At 60.9% G+C, this 16,324-nt stretch overlaps 1 protein-coding gene and 1 long non-coding RNA gene across 2 annotated transcripts; one reads left to right on the forward strand and one right to left on the reverse strand.

The window, feature by feature from the left end:
- The first annotated feature begins 749 nt into the window (after positions 1-749).
- LOC149991926 (uncharacterized) lies at positions 750-1,761 on the forward strand. Its single transcript, XR_016508688.1, has 3 exons — positions 750-828; positions 1,280-1,444; positions 1,608-1,761. It is a non-coding gene; the product is annotated as an uncharacterized LOC149991926 (long non-coding RNA).
- Positions 1,762-3,532: 1,771 nt separating this feature from the next.
- Positions 3,533-16,324, reverse strand: LOC149991927 (uncharacterized). Its single transcript, XM_090264182.1, has 11 exons — positions 16,237-16,324; positions 14,973-15,121; positions 13,072-13,198; positions 12,824-12,953; positions 12,127-12,314; positions 10,912-11,558; positions 10,318-10,341; positions 8,819-8,954; positions 7,344-7,446; positions 5,862-5,943; positions 3,533-4,274 (listed from the first exon to the last, which is right to left on the reverse strand). The coding sequence occupies exons 1-11, from the start codon at positions 16,307-16,309 to the stop codon at positions 4,095-4,097; spliced, it is 1,839 nt and encodes a 612-aa protein (XP_090120308.1). The 5' UTR covers positions 16,310-16,324; the 3' UTR covers positions 3,533-4,094.

Below are 16,324 nucleotides of genomic sequence, written 5' to 3' on the forward strand. Positions count from 1 at the left end.
TCCTGCAGGCTGGAAGAGGGGCAGGGGAGGGCGTTTGAAGAAGGAAAAGAGGCCCAGGTTTCCGGGGGGTGGATTTGGGGCCCCCGCTTTCCAGCACAGCCCCTGGCACCTGTAGGAAGGACCCCCGTCCCCAAACCGTTGCTGCTGATGAGCAAACACCTGGTTCCCAAAAGCAGCAGGAGCTCAGGCTGGGGCGCCTCTGGGTGGGCACGTCAGCTGGGTCCCTCAGAGAGCAGAGTCTGGGGGCCTTTGAGCCAGGAACGCCTGCCCCCTGAGGTCGGGGATAGGCACAGCGGTAGCTGGATGTGTTTGGGGTTTGGGGAAATTCTGCCGGGGAGCCCCTGTCTTGGGGAACTCCACCGGAGGAGCTGAGGCCCATGTCGCGCACATGGACATATATTTTGATGGTACCCTAGTGTCTTAAATACGTGCGTCTGAGTGCTCTGTTGGATAAACAGGCTCTCCCACCACTTCCTCGCCTCCCAGAGACGGCCCTCATTTTTTCCAGCGTTTTATGAGACCGTTGCGTAGAGGACGTGCAGAAGGAAAATGCATTGGGAGAACCGGACGTGAGCGCCTCTCCAGGGACCCACGTGCGTGCCGGTCCCCTCGGAGCTGCCGCGACGTGATTCGGTGTTCATTCTGATCTTTAGTTCTCTGGCGTGGGGTCCTCTCTGCGTGTCTGTGGGATGACGCCGGTGGCCGGGAAGTGCATGGGAAGCAGGTGTGGACAAGAGCCACGAAGGATGGGAGGTGGAGCCTCCAGGATCATGGAGGATGAGTTCTCAGCCCCAATGCCAAGTGTGGTCTTGTCGGCTGGCTCTGGACGTGGGTCCCATGTCCCCGTGCCCGCGTTCCCCCAGCAGACTGCCCTTGCGGGTCCCACCCTCACCCCAGAGCCGCACGCCCGGGTCTGCGCCACCGACCCTGGGCTTACGTGGCTACGTCTCCGCCTCTTTGCGCGGCGGAGCCTGCATGCTGTCCTCCGTGATACGTGTCACGGGGAGCAAAAAACAAATAGGAAACATGAGGGACTCTGCAAGGACGGTGGTCGTTCTTGTCCCTTGTTTATGATCCTGGGGGTGTCTGATATCTGCCACCTCGGGGGACTGTTTGGTATCTTTTTCCTCAGTTGCTTTGCTCACTTTTAAAGCTGTCACACATAGTCATAGATAGAAATGAGAGAGAGAGAGAGAGAGAGAGAGAGAGAGAGAGAGAGAGAGAGAGAGGAGAAAGTGGACGCATAAATGAATAAGCAGAATGCGGTCAATACACACAGTGGAATAGTATGCAGCCCTGAACAGGAGCGAGGCTCTGGCTCAGGCTACAGCGTGGATGGACCGTGAGCCCAGGATGCTCCGTGAGAGAACCCACACACACGAGGTCCCGTGGTGTGTGATTCCATGCATGTGAAAGGCGCAGAACAGACAAGTCCACAGGGACAGTTAGTGGTCACCAGGGCCTGGAGGAGGGGAGTGGGGGTGACTGCTCATGGGCATGGGGTCTGTTTGGGGTGATGAGAGTGTACCTGAATGAGATGGTGGTCATGGTCGCACAACATTGTGAATTTACTACATGTCACTGACGGTAAACGTCATCCTGTCTAGATTTTTCCTAGAGAGAGAGAGAGACAAAGACAGACAGACGTGGATGGACATCTGGCCCTTCTCTCCAGACAAGAAGTTCTGGGGACAACATTGAGACCGTCCCCCAGGGTTACCTGACACCTTCATGGACTCCGATAGCTGCCGGCACCTTTCCGGCCCACCCACGTCTGGGAATAGCACCACGTTGGCCCGTCCCTGCCGCAAACAAGAGGACCCCACCGGACGAGGCTGGGAACACTGTCTGTTCTCGGGGTCCAGACCAGAGGCAACCACTCGGAGCTCTGAGGGGCTGCAGGGCCAGAGCTGGGACCTGGGACCCTGGGGGGGTCCGTGGACACTGATCCACCTCATTTTTCATCGCTGCGTAGTATTCCATTCTGTGCTGTGCCATTATTTACAGGGCGGGCACTAAATGTTTTGCAATGAATGCAGTGTGGTGGCTCTTTCATGGTTGAGGTTCCAAATGACCCAGCAGCGGTGCATCTGTGAGAGTGTCCCCACCCAGGGTGGCCACGCCTCAAGCTGGGGTTCCTAGCCTGGGCCACCCAGAGCAGCGAGAGCTCAAGGGATCTCGGTCTGCCCAGGTGACGCCGCGAAGACAGCCAGATGGACGCAGCGGAGGCCAGACTAGAGGCTCCCGGGCCTCTGCAGGCCACAGTGCATAAATGCGGGGTGGCGGGTCCCCACCTGCATGTCCCCAGGACCGACCTGGCCCCCACCCCTCACTGACATGCGGACGGTGGGGTCCAGCATAGGACACCCTCCTTCCCGCCCCCACCCCTTGCCAGGTGAGAGGATCTGAGCAAAGCCCTCGGTGTTTGAAGGTTGGGCTTCTGCCTCCGACACAGGATGCTCCCACCTGTTTTTGGGGTGGAGTTCTCCCTCCAGCCCCGGGGCCCTGACATCTAGCTGCCAAGTTGCGATGAGCAGACACGAAGAGCCAGAGCCCCTCCGCTCCCTGCGGCCCACCGGGCAGGTGTCTTCCCGGTCTGGGGCGCCCACATCCCCACTTTTGTCTGCTTCTAAAAACGACGTCTGTTCCTGTGACCACGACGCTGTCCGTGGGGATGGCGGGTGCTGCAGAATCTCCCCAGGGAGAAACGCGTGTGTGAGAAGACTCTACTGAATGGCAAGGAGTCCCCCAAACTCAGCAACAAAGAGAGGAACATGTGTGTGCTTCCGGCAACTCGGGGGGTCGGGGAGCACAGAGAAGATGTGGCACCCCGGAATGTGCCGACTCCGGTGGCCATGCATGTGTCACTGCGCCCTCAATTGTGGGCACTTTCCACCATTAGAGCTCGCTGTGGACACCTGTTTTTTTTTTAGTGCATGAGTTTATTTTCATTGTAAAATGGGCTTTTTTTAAAAAGTCACAAATATAAGCATAGAAGAATAAAAGTTTGCTGAAGTTTGATAATAACCACCATTGATTTCTGGTGTTGATTCTCATTGGTACATGTATGTAAACAGGCATGCACACGTGTGCCCACACATGCAGGCATGCTCACATGCTACACAGATGCAAACAGCAAGCACACACATGCATGCACACACAATGCGCTTGTGCACCCATGCAGCACAGCAGCACACAAACACATGTGCATATGTGCACACGTGCACAAGTACACATGTGTGCGCATATGCACACGGGCCACAGCGCCCTGCATGCTGTGCCACGTACTCTCCTGCTTTGCAGAAGCTACATGTGACTATTTCCCTGCAGGCAAACACACACCAATGCCACCTTTCCCGACGCCCACACAGCCGCACCGTGCTTCTAAAACAAATGTGTTCGTAAACATTCAGGGACCTCTCTGCATATCGGAAACGGTGCTCCGTCACACAGGGCCGCCTGTCCCCTTGCTGCGTGTTGCACCAGCTTATCACTTATCAGAAGCCCGTGGGCGCCAGCCGTGCGGCAGTGTCAAGCTCTGGGGGAGCCGCTGACCTGCCTGAAGCGGCTGGTCCTGCAGATGGAGCCCCCGGCCGTGGGGATAAAGAGCCATCAGCCGGCGTGACTCCCACGCAGGTGGGGACTGCAGCTCTCTCCCCCCTGAACCTGCCCTGACGCTTTCATGCCAACAAAGACTGCGCCTTCCACCCCAAAAGCAAGAACAGAACACACTGAGACACCCCAAGGGTGTCAGCACGCAGAGGGTGGTACATCAGGAACCAAGCTTTCTGCATGCCAGCCCCCCACCCTCCGTTACCCCGGCACGGACAGGCACTTCTCACCCATCCCCCCATCCCCGGAAAATGGCTCTGACATTGTTGCAAAGTCACGTCCATGGCCTGCATCTCTCGTCGCTTTGAGCTTTGCCGCTGCGTAGCGGGGTGGGCGATCAGGGGCTGTCTCCATTTCCAAATCGGAGCAATGGGCTGGGCCCGCTGCTATGGGCGCGTGCGGGAGCGGGCGTGGCTGGGCTGGGAGAGAGCAGCTGGAAAAGACCCCCTGGCCGGGATCACGGGGCGGCCTTTCGGGTCCCGTCAGAAATCTTCCACCTTCGGGGGGCGACGCTCAGAACCGATGCTTTCAGAACCGTGCCGGGGAGATGCTGGGGCCGCGGTTTCCGCTCGCCCACCCGTGAAGGGTTGCGTCTCCTCCACCGTGACGATGTCCTCGGGGTCCTGCAGGCTTGGTGGTGGGTTGTCCCCATCCCAAGGGATCTAAAAGAGAAGACACCACAGTGTCCATCAACAGGGGAACAGATAAACAGCACACAGTCCACCCACACAGTGGAATAGTACGCAGCCCTGAACAGGAGTGAGACTCAGACTCAGGCTACAGCGTGGGTGCACCCTGAACAGAGGATGCTCCGTGAGAGAACCCAGACACACGAGGTCCCGTGGGGTGTGAAGCATCCAGGTCTCCTTTTGGGGTGCCAAAAGGTGCCAAATGCTACTGAGCAGGACATTCACATCTGCCATGTTGAAGGGAGATAACAGCTGACAGCCACCGTGTCCAGCAGACAGACACACAGCCGCTGATTGAGCACAGAGGGCCCATCCTCACTACCAGGGTGCACCCCGTAGACCCTGGAATGGCCTCTGCGTCCACACCAGCACTCCTTGGCCACCCCCGCTGGGACCCACGCGGGCCACCCAGCTCCCAGGAGGCAAAGGCAAAGATGCTTCTTGGGGAGAGCAGACACCTCCTCCAGCCTGCATGGTGGTGGCCTCAGGGACCCGGGCAGGTGGCTGCTCCACAAGTCGGGGAGGCTGCCCTAAATGTCCGAGGGGGTCACCCTGGCCTGCCTGAGGCTGAGAACCAGGTCTGGGGCTGGTATGTCCATGTGTCCACGTGGGACTTCACCAATGTCCCCGGTGAGGTAAGGACCCTCGTGTCCGCCCGCCGAATACTCCTGGATCCAACGGGCATGGCACGTCCTGGGCCGGGGGCGGGGGGCCAGGAGGGAATGTGGGGAAACCCACGTGTGCAGACCCTCGGAAGCCTGCCTGGTCTGTGTTTTTGTGTTTTCTACTGAAAAAGCCTCCCAGGTCAAACCCCAAGACATACTAAGCAACCCCAGAAAACCAGAGCTGCACCCCAGTGGTACTCAGGGCCCCTGAACTCTGCTGTGAGGGCGGACAGGCTTCTCAGAAACCCTGGGGGGCTCTCGGGGGGTCTGGGGACAGCTGCCCTAGGAAATGGCTTCAAACCCCAAACTGGAGACTGCTTTGGGGGTGTCTAAGTTTCCTCGCTGGGCAGTGTGGGTGGCTGATGGACAAGGAGAGGTCAGGACGGTGGGGTGAATGACGCCCCCCCCAGAGGCGGGGCTGGGCCTGGGTGCCACCGTGTTGGGTGGAAGGACGTCCTCCCTCCCCCAATTCACATCCACTTACAACCTGGGAATGCGACCTTGTGTACAAACAGGGTCTTTGCAGATGTTTTCGTTAAGGACGTGGGGACAGGGAAACGTGGTCTCCAAGGTGATTCCCCGACACAGAGAAAAACCAGGGACCAGGGAGAAACTTCCCCGCCGCGGCCCGATGCTCTCAGAGTGGTTTCTGCCCAACGCGACACTAGATGCCTTTTGCTGATACCGAGATGGGAGGGCGTTTGCCGGGGTGGCAGCTGGACGGCCGCGGTCCGCTCCCCATCCGTCTGTCCCCGGCCAGCGCGCCTCAGCTCTACCCGTGGGGGTGGCTGCGAGGTGGGGAGCGCAGGGGACCCTGCCCATGGGCACCGCGCCCCCAAGCCAGCGCGCTCCACGCAGACAGCGGCCTCGGAGGGGCAGCCGGTGGGGAGCTCACCTCTGGGGAGGGCGCAAAGGTGCCCACGAGCTCCGCCTTCACCTGCGGCACTGGAGGGAGGAGCATCCGTCTCAGGCGGCACCTGCGGAGGCAAGAGCACGCGTGGAGGCCTCGCGTGCTCAAGGCCTGCCCGAGTCGGGGCGCCGTTCCCCTCCTCGCGGCCAAGCGGAGCGCGCAAGGACCGGCCGCCCGCGCGGATGCGCTTGGACGCGCTTGGACACGCTTGGACCAGGACGCACAGGGCTGGGCGCAGACACGGAGAACCCCGGCGGGGCACGCTGGCTGGGCGTCTTGGGGGCCTCAGCGCCAGAGGGAGGGGACTATGCAGCCAGCTTGGCTGGACAGCCGCGGGGTCACCGCTCGGGACGCGACCCCAATCTGGGGGGACCTCAGACGCTGCAGCCTGGAAATCAGCCTCGGGGGCTGCCCCCTGGTGGCTGCCGGGAGCAACGACAGGCTCAGCGCTGTCCCCGTTTGCTGGGAGCTCAGGGGACCCGCGTGACGTGAGTGTGGACGCGGAGGGGGGCGGGGGCCTGACTGGTGCGGGGACCTCAGGTCCACCTTCGGGGTGCGGGGTACTCTGTGCAGGCTCCTGACTTTGCCTGTTTGCTAAAAACCCTCGTGTGCGTCGTGGCTTTTCTCCAAGTGTGAGGTCATGTGTGTGTTTGCCTGTATTTGGGATCCATAGGAACAGCTAGTGGGGAAGCAGGGATCTGGGCAGGAGCCCATGCAGGGTCCCCATGAGGAGACACGGAGTGGCGTTTACGAGGAAGGAAAGGGACCGTCACCCCCGCAGCAGGAAGGCGGAGCTGTGGGCACAGATACCAGGACGTCATGATGCTGCTTCTAAACACGTGTCCTGCTCAGTCCTGGGCTCCTCTGTCCCGTCGTCACCACGTCTGCTTACTCGTCCCCTGTGCAGGCAGCTCTTTGGGACCCAGGGCAGCTTCGGGGCCCAGGCAGAAATCACTTTGTTCCGTGTTCACACCCGCAGGTTTGAGGCACCCGGCGGGCACCGCAGCCCCTCAGGGCCGGCAGCTCCGGCTCCCTGCATGATATCACCTCATGCTTTCCGGCCCTCACATGCTACCTGCAGATGGGGGTCTGCTCAGAATTCCTGGGCGCAGCCTGACAGCGTCCTCTGTAACGTGGCTGGGTTTGGTCGGCGTGTACGAATGTGTGTTTCAGAAACCGTGCAGCCCCCGGTACGCAGGGGGCTGAGACCCAGGTCCCGGGGGAGAACCGGGCGGGTGTGCGGCCCGCACAGGGGCAGCTGGAGCCACGACGGGAGGACCCGCACCTGCGACGGTCCCCGCGTGGTTCCCTGCCCCAGCTCGCCGCGTTTCGATCCGCTCCCTTCCTGCCTATGGATGCACCTGTTCCGATGACTGCGCCCAGCTTGGGTCGTACGCTGGGAGGCCTCTGGGGCCTGCCCGCCTTCCTTCACGGAGCGTCACGTGTTCGAGTCCTGCCGGGGCTTACCTCGCGCAGACGAGCATGAGGAACGTGGTCATGACAGCCACTGTGACGACCAGCAGACCCACCAGGGCCACCAGGGTGCTGCTGACGTCCTGCTCTGGGAGGCCTGGGGGGTGGCAGGAGCAGCACATCACCCCTCTCCCCGGCGCATGCCCGGACCGTGGGGTCAGTGTGGTCCGGGGAGGCAGGGCAGGAGCACAGCTGGACAGGACTTCCGGACACCGGGACCCGAGGGAGCCGGCGGCATTGGCCTTGAGGAGGAATCTGTCCTTCCTCGGACCCTGCCCCCGCCCCGCCTCTCTGTGTCTCTGCTCACGAGAGAGAAGCCAGCAGACACATTTTCACGAGGGCACAACGCCGCGCGATACTGTCCTTCTCGGTGGGCATTTACGTTCAGCGCTGCACGGACGTAGCCAAAGGCATGGGTGCCTAACGGTGAGATGTGGAGGATGGGGGAAGGGCTATGTGCGTGTGCATGTGCGTGTGCGTGTGTGTGTGTGTGTGTGTGGCCTGGACCACTTCTCTGAGCTGTGAACCTGCTGCCTAGAAAGAAAAAGCCTCGCATGTGGATGTGGCACAGCTCCTTTTTGGGGGGGGAGGTATTGATGGGGGGAGTTTGGGGGGCTCCAGCCTGGGTGACTTCTCTGCATGCAGCAGGTGCATATACTTAGAGCTCACGCCCCGTTGGCCCCTGAATGGATCCTGAGGGGCCCCTCGGCCGAGGCAACGGTGAACCCCGGCCGTGGGGGTTTTCTGCCGCTTCACTGGGGCAGCAAGGCTCACCGCGGCCTTGCCCTGCGGTTGTGGGACCAGCCGCCGCACTTCCGTGGCCCGTCTGTGCAAGGGGAGCTGTCGCCTTCGCAGGCCAGTCACTTTGTCCCCAAGCAGGAGGGCAGGGGAGGGCCCCCGGCGGGACCCGCGGAGCAGAAGTGAGGAAGAGAGAGCACTAGGCTGAGCCCCGGCTGTGACATCTGGGGTGGGTGCGGTGGCCGGCAGCTGGTCCCCGAGGGAGTCGTCCCTGCGTGGTTGACGCAGCGGTGACAAAGAGGGACTTGTGCGCCTGTGGTTGAGTCTGGGGGGGACCTCATTGTTAGGAGGCCCCAGACACAAGGAAGGAGGTGCAGAGGATCAGGACCGGACGCAGGGGTGTGTTCAGGCAGAGAGACAGCAAGAGATGCCTGGGTCCCTCATGCAGGAAGGGGTTCTGTAGTGGGTTTGACGGGCACCCCAAAACACAGCCTGTGTACGTCATAAACCCCAAACCCTGTGGCCAGGAGCTTATGGGGAAACAGGGTCTTTGATGGTGGGGTTGAGGGAAGAAGCTGAGAGGGGACCGTCCTGGGTCAGGGGGGCCCTACGTCCAGGGACAGTGACCTCAGAAGAGACAGCAGAGGAGACGCAGACCCAGAGGGGAAGCCACAGGGAGACGGAGGCAGAGACGGGAGGGACGCGGCCCCCGGGCCGGGGACGGCTCTCACCGAAACGCAGCTCGGGGCTCCAGTCGCTCCACACGCGGCTGCGCAGGGACTTGCCTCTCACCCGGACTGTGTGCTGGCCTCTGGCCGCCGCGCTGGGCATCAGGTACACGTTTTCCTCACGTCCTCTTTGGAAAACCTTGGAAAGAAAGAGGACCTGCCGTGTCCGGCGTGGGACACAGACCCCAACGGGGAGAAGGCGGGAGCCGGGCAGGCCCTGGGCGGCCGCTGACGTCCTGGCTCCAACCAGACCTGAGCTGGCGTGCCCGCCGGTCCTGCCCCCTTTGTCCCATGTCTCCGGCGCAAAGGGGAGGGACGTGAGGGTCCCCGCCGCACGCCTGGGTCCCACGGCTCCCTGCGAGTTGCGTCCACGTGGGGTGAGTCCCCGGCGCCGGTGGCAGGGCAGGTTACAAAAGTCGGGGACAGGGGCCCCGCTGGAAGTTCCACCACCACAGCTGAGCTCGGAACGAGACTTGGCCCAAGGCCCCTCACACGGACTCTCCTCTCACCCAGCCATGTCCCCCGACGCCTCTGGGGGTCTGGCCCTTCCCCGGGCGGCAGGGCTGAGCAGGACAGACAGACGTAGCTGCTCTCCTTCAGGCTCCTCCAGAGGCCGCGCTGCTTCTTCAAAGTCGTGTTAGGAAGATGGACGGCGGCCACGGTGAGCATGGCCCCGAAGCCCGTGGACACCCTCCGGGCTGTGCCTCTCGGCTCCGAGAACCGAGTGTGATATTCCAGCCTCTGCGTGGTGCGTGCCTGAAGGCTGTGGCTGTCCTCGCGGCCATCTGTACGCTCAGGGGCTCTCGCGCTGCCCCCCATCCGTCCTGCTCACAGCAGCTCCGGGGCAGCTGGACTCCGACCCGGAGAGGTGCCGGGACACCCCAGGAAGACAGATGGCGAGTCCCCCGATCACCGAGGAGCGCCCGGGCAGGGCAAAGCCACACATGATGGTTGCATGATGCCAGCACTGTGCTGGGCTTCACACGACACCTGAGCAGCAGATGATGTACAGACACCAAACGTATGTCCCCAAAGGTAACCTCCACTGTGGTGAGGTGGACTTCAGATGGCTCCCCTTTCCGCGTCCCCAGGCCAGTCCGAGGATGGTCCACAGGGCAGATGAGATGCATAGGATCCAGGTGATGAATCAGAGACCAGCTAGCAGGGGGCCGCGCTCCGTCCACGGGCCCCAGGGAGGGTCCTTCCTGCCTCTCCCAGCGCCGGGGGCTACAGGCGTCCCTGGGCGGGGGGTCGCGTCCCTCCGTCTCCACACGGCTTCTCCTCTGGGTCTGCGTCTCCTCTGCTGTCCCTTCTAAGGTCACTGGATGTAGGCCCCCCCGACCCAGGACGGCCCCCTCTCAGCCCCAGACCCAACCCTGGGGAGCACTGAGGGGCTCGCTGGGACCCCCGCGAGAAGCTGAGCAGGGCCGTGGGGTGAGCGCTGAACTCCGAGTGCCGGCGACCCCCGCACGGATGTCCCAGAGGAGAAAAGAGCTACTTACGGGGTCTCTCCTGGGAGGGTCACCCTGGAAAACAGAGCCAAACAAAGATGGTGAGAATCTGTGTTTTCCATGTTGGATTGAAACCCGGGACCCCACCCCGAACCGCAGAGTCCATGCAAACATGATGTGAGGTTAAAAATATTGGGGATTCAACAGATGCAGAGAAATCTTTTCAGGGCCAGACATGGAGGGCGGGTTCTTGGAGGCCACACCCAGGGCCCCGACGGGAGCCCCAGACCCAAAGCCAACCTCTCGGAAGACTGTGATCTAAGCAGGAGCCCCGCGGCGCCGTCATCCGAGAGAGGAAAATACTGAGAAAGGCCTTTCACAGAAGAAGGGCGAGACTTGTCTGCTGAAGACCACAAAACGCGGCCAAAAGACAGAGACATCCGTGGAAAGGCCCCATCGATGTATCGATGCAATGCACCCTATCCAAACTGCAGTGGCCTATTTTATTTTATTTTATTTTATTTGCAGAATTGCACCAGGACCTCCAAACATTCACGCAGGATGGCAAAGACCCCCGGAGGAGCCCCAAACATCTTAACTGGGAGGCGTCCCCCTTCCCGACTGCAATACTGGTCACAAAGCTGCCGTTTTCAAAATGGTGTTGTTTTCTTGGCGTACAGACAGACAGACACGCAGACACACGGACCGGCAGACTAAAGCAGATGGCCCAGACACGAAGCCTCGGTGGGCGGTCAGATTGGACCAGGCTGCCGAGGCCTCTCCAGGCGGGAAGAACCGTTTCCGAGAAACTGGATCTTTTTCTACAAAACCGTGACCTTGGATCTCCACCGCACGCCGCATAGAAAAGTCACCTCCAAACGGCTCACGGATGCAAACGTACGAGCTCAGACGGTGCCACTCTGAGAATCTGGTGTCGGGATGATCCTCCCCTGGGCTAAGCCGAGCGGTCTCCCAGCCCAGACGCCGAAAGCGTAAGAAGCAAAAGGAAAAGAGAGACTCGGACTGGGTCCGAAAGCCGTAGATGGAACTTGCGGGGCACAGACGGCGTGAAGGACGAGCGCAGAGCGGCTTTCCGGCATCGGGCGGAGACCCCAAACGGGCGGAAGGGAGGGCTCCCCGCAGAGCGGCCGACCTCACCTCCCGCCGGATGTCCACTTCGTAACTCAAGGCGCCCCAGGAGATGTCAAACCGCATCTTGGGATTGTCCCACCGGATCACGTGGTGGGATCCGTTGTGGCGAGCCGTGACGTTGGCGGGGGCGTTCAGCTTTTCTAAGAAAACACACACGCGCGCAAAGAACTCAACGGCTGATACCCGGCAGGGGCACGCGGCGTCGGGAAAGGAGTCTTCCCAGTCCCCTGTCCGGTTGTACGTTCCTTGCATAAGAGGGAGCAGCCGCCATCCCGGGAAGCAAGACGTGAAGGTCACGGTGCACGGAACCCCCGCAGGCCACGGCCGCTGCGTCTCCCCGGTGCTGGGTCCGCCGCCAGGGGCACCAGCAGCTGCCGGCTTCCTCCTTCTCCACCTCGACCCTCCTCTTCCTCTCCTCCCGCTCCAGAGCGTCCTTCCGCTGCTGTCCGCATGACACCCCCACAGCGGCCGACTCCCTGTCACCCCAAACACCAACCTGGGCTCCGCGGTCTCGCCCCAAGGCCGAGAGGCATGGTCGCCTTGCCTTGCATTGTGCATATTTCACAGACCCCAGATCCAGACCCCAGGGTGGCGCTGAGGCCGGTCTGGGACCCGCAGAGTCTCCCAACACAGCCCCGGTGCCCGCCACCCCTTAGGGACGCTAGAGGCATCCCCCGCCGCGGACCAGATGGACAGAAAGGCTCTTACCCAGCTGAATGCCTCGAAACGGAGCAAAATCCACAAACTGGACGGCCTTCTGTTCTCGGCTGGTTCCGTTCACCAGGAAGAAGTACTCCTCCGTCCGCTGCGGCTCCGGGAGTTCAGGAAAATGGCAGCCCACGTGCGTCCCCGTCCGGTCAACGAGGTAGTGGGGGCATTCAGCTTCCTCATCGTCGCTGTGATTTCCAGGAAAGAGCGAGAAATAGGCAGCGTGTGTGTCTCCTGGTGGAGACGTATCATCAGCCACAGCACCTCCCCATCCCCGGCAGCCCGAAAACCCTCCCAAAAGGGACGAGAAAAGGGAGAGAATTTTATCGCCAAATAGGCACGAAACCAGAACAGGATGCGCGTCCCAGGCGAGCGCAAAGCGCAGACAGAAGCAGGAAGACACGCCCCCGTTCAGAGGGCAGAATGGGTACCATCTATCCCAGCTCCATCCTCGGGGAAGCAGGAAAACATCGCTCATTTCCCGGCGCCTTGAGGATGGAAGAAGGATTTGCGCTTTGCAGACAGAAAACAGCAGAAGCTGAATGTAAACCCTTCCCACTTTTCAACAGTCTTCCTCGGGGTTTGGGCATTTCAGGTCCTGGCAGAAGCAGCCGTGGGATCCGGAATGGGCTGGAAGCTCCTGTAGACTTCGGGGCCCCCGGGTCGGTCCCGGCTGCCTGGCCGGCATCCCACTCACCTGGACGTCCAGCCGTACAGCCGATACTGGACGTCCGAGGGGGCGGCGCGGCCCGGCGTCCAGCTGCAGTTCATCCGCTGCCGGTCGTAGATGACGCAGGAGAAGTTGGTGGCCGCGGAGCCTTCCAGGCCTGGGGAGACACCCGAACGCGTCAGCGGAGGCTCACAGCCTCCCCGGCACCTGCGCGCGGAGGCCAACCGACGCCGGCGCCGGGCAGAGACGTGGGCATCCAGCAACGGCGACGTCACCTGGGTTGCGAAACTCCAGGACGCGTGTGAACGCCACCCCGCTGGCGGTCCCGTTCACGGTGAGCGTGGCGCCTCTGTGCAGCACGACCTTGGGAAATCGGCAGGAGTAGGTGTCGTCCTCTTGGAGCTGAAACGAGCACAGTCGGGGACAGATATACAACCCGCGCTTCCAGCTCCCTCAGACCCGCTTCTGTCCCGTGACCGTGGCACGCGGGGTCTGACAGGCGCAGCCGCGTCTCTGGGTCCTGACGCCTTTCCTAGGAAGGCCCCTGGGCGCACGTAAAAGCGGGCATCAATTAAAAATTATACGCGTTTTCTCTTCTGAATCTGCCTCTTGTCGGTTTGATGTGCAGGCCCCCGGCACAGAACCGGACAGGGTTCATCATCCCCTTCCTGTCCTAATTGGCTTCCAGAGGCCCCGCCTGCTGGCACCATCCCCCTCGGGTTTTAGGGCTTCAATGTACAGATTTGGGGGGGCAGAAATATTTAGTCGACAGCAGCTCCCCTCTGCACCCCGGGAGCAGAGCTAGACGGAGAAGCTTCAATCAAGCCCCCACTATTTCCCCACCCCACCCCCCAACGTGCCTTGGTTGACATGGTAACACAGGGCGTCAGACCAAATGCTGACCCAGCCTCTGTCCGGTCCCCAACCTCGGGCGTGTTTCCTCCAGGCCTTGGGGTCATCTCTGCACGGTGACCCCAGGAAGGTCTCACGCCACCTCCCGGCAGACGTCCCTGCCTCCTCGCATGGCAGAACACCGCTTCGGTCATAAAGATACAGGAAACGGGGGGCAGCTTGGTCTCCGGGACAGGAGTACAGTACGTAGCCGCACAAGCAGACAACGGCTGGACCACGTGTAAGAACAGAACTCCCCCCTCCCCCCACCTCACCCCCACCGCCCGCCCCGCAGCCCCCAGGCCGGGAAGCAGGAAGGAAGACTGTGCGCTCTGCCCGGCCTTCAGGAAGCCAGACGAATGCTGTTATAATTACGATGAACAACTGGGGGTTTCCTTAAATTTGTCTCCGCTTTTGTAGCAGAGAACCCCTCCGAAACAAGGCCATCGGCACCCCTCCCCAGCCACAGGGGCGCCCCTCTTCCCATCCGCTGGCTACGTCGGCTCCGGACCCCCCTCCACCAGGGCACAGCGGGCCACCCCTTTGCAAGGGGACCAAGAAGCCTGGGTGGGGGGGGTCCTGCCTCCCCGAGTCCGCGAGGAGGGGCCCGTTTTATTTCAACGTGCGATCGGGACAGTCACATGCGTGCAAAGCCCTGTCGCCTGCGGAGCGTCTCAAAGATGTCTCAACGGCTCGCTTCTTTCCGGCCAAAATTCCAGAGGCACCCGCGTGGCACGGAGGGGCTCCGCGCGGCACCCACGGAACAGCGTCTCTCTTCTCTCAGAGGGTCCGCGAGGCTCACACCCCCTCCTGCTCCCCTCCTTGCTCCGCAATAACGCAGCTCGCGGTGCGGCCGGCAGAACGGACGTATTTATATTTCGTGCTCTGCTTTCCCTTTTCTAAAAAACATTATTTCGTTTTTCTCCGACGGTGGTCCATGAGGCAGAGCATCTACCAGCGCGCGCATCTGAGTCCTTCAAGAAAGTGTGCCGCTCTGTGGCATTTTGCAGAAAACGTGGCCTTGCCGGCAGCTCAGCTTCTGCACCATTTCCCCCGCCCCCGAGAAGCCCGGCACCATATCCTGTTATGGAAATCTCAGATTACGGGCCCCAAGGTCGGCTGGAGGGGGTAAGGTGGGAGCCCGGGGACGGCAGCCCGGATCTGCACCCCGACTTCTTCGGAACGAACAGAGATCTCGGCGGTGTGAGCATTCATGGTGCGTGTGCCGAAGCCCTGGGGGAACAAAGAACCGCCCCCCACAAACAAAGGCCATGCAGCGACTCACCTGTGGGCTCTTCCTGGTGGACGTGCCGGGCAGGACGTCTATCTGGCATTGTTGCTCCGTCACGTTCACCCGGGAACGCCAGGTCAGCAGCTTCTTCCTCGGATCCAGCTTCAGGTGTAGAACGGGAGAAGCATTCTCCTCTGCCGTCGCTTCAAAAACAAACCAAAAAATCCAAAAAATAAGAAACGCTTGCAGAGGAGGACGCCTCCCTCCGCTCCGTGGACAGACTGACAGCCGCGCGGAGGGGGTTTCAGAGCATCAGGGATGGACCGTAATGTTTTGGTTTTTTTTTTTTTTTTTTTTTAAATGAAGGCCCCATTCTTATAAGATAAAATGAATCATTTAAAAATTTTTAATATGTTTGTTTATTTTATTGATTTATTTTTAGAACGAGGGAGACAGTGACGTCTGTCCCCTCACAGACGCGCAGAATGTTTTCTCTTGCGATGAGGACGTGTACGATCTACGGTCCCAGGTTCTCTCGCCGGGGCAGGACGGTGCTGTCCCCGCTCTGAGTCAGCTGCCACGAGGCTGACGGGACCTGCCCCGGACTCTCTTACGTGATATGGGACGTCCGTACCGTGCGTCCTCAGCTGCCTGTGTTTTGAGGTGAGTGGGCATTCAGGATGGGGGAGGGGCAGGACCACGGCCCCGCGGAGCAGGGGTCCCATGTGCAAGGGCCCGTGGGCCACGACAGGCTTTTCACAGGCAAACACACTCCTCATGACGGCCAGTGTCAGGGCGACACTGGAAATACCAGTACGGGGGACCCTGGGTCACCTACACGATGGTCTAACCGCCACTCTGGGCACCAGAAACGAATACAAACTCACCCTGAGTGTCCGCGGGAATGGAAAAATAAAATTAAAAAAATAAATAGGCTTCCGAGCAAATAAAAAACACTCAAAATTAAAAAAAAAAAAAAAAAAAGATGCTTCATTCTCCCTGTTGAAAATTTGGGGAGAAACCTCCCCTACCTTCGCTCTCTTCTCTCGGGTTTCCTCTCTGCCCTTTTTGGAATGGATACGAATTTTTGAAAAGGTTCGCGACACCCGTGGACAGGCAGATGGGACCGCCCCGGTCACGGGATCCAAGACGCGAGGGCCCGTCTCCCGCGAGGAAAAGCTGCAGGGCCTTTATTTTCAGGAGGGAGGGTAATGCATCCCCGTCCAGCCTGAGGGGCTCCGGAACAGGGAGCGTGGCCCCATTCACGTGCGAGGGGCCGGGCAGCCCCTCACGTCACACGGCTCTTGCGTGCACCTACCCAGTTGGGGGTCCCCCCAGCAGGCTGAGCTCAGCAGCAGCAGGAGGCTTGCAAAACCCAGCAGAAGCGCCATGTTCTCCCCATCAGC

The sequence above is a fragment of the Furipterus horrens genome, unplaced genomic scaffold, assembly GCF_987537825.1.
Source record: "Furipterus horrens unplaced genomic scaffold, mFurHor1.1.pri manual_scaffold_17, whole genome shotgun sequence".
Classification (NCBI taxonomy): Eukaryota; Metazoa; Chordata; class Mammalia; order Chiroptera; family Furipteridae; genus Furipterus; species Furipterus horrens.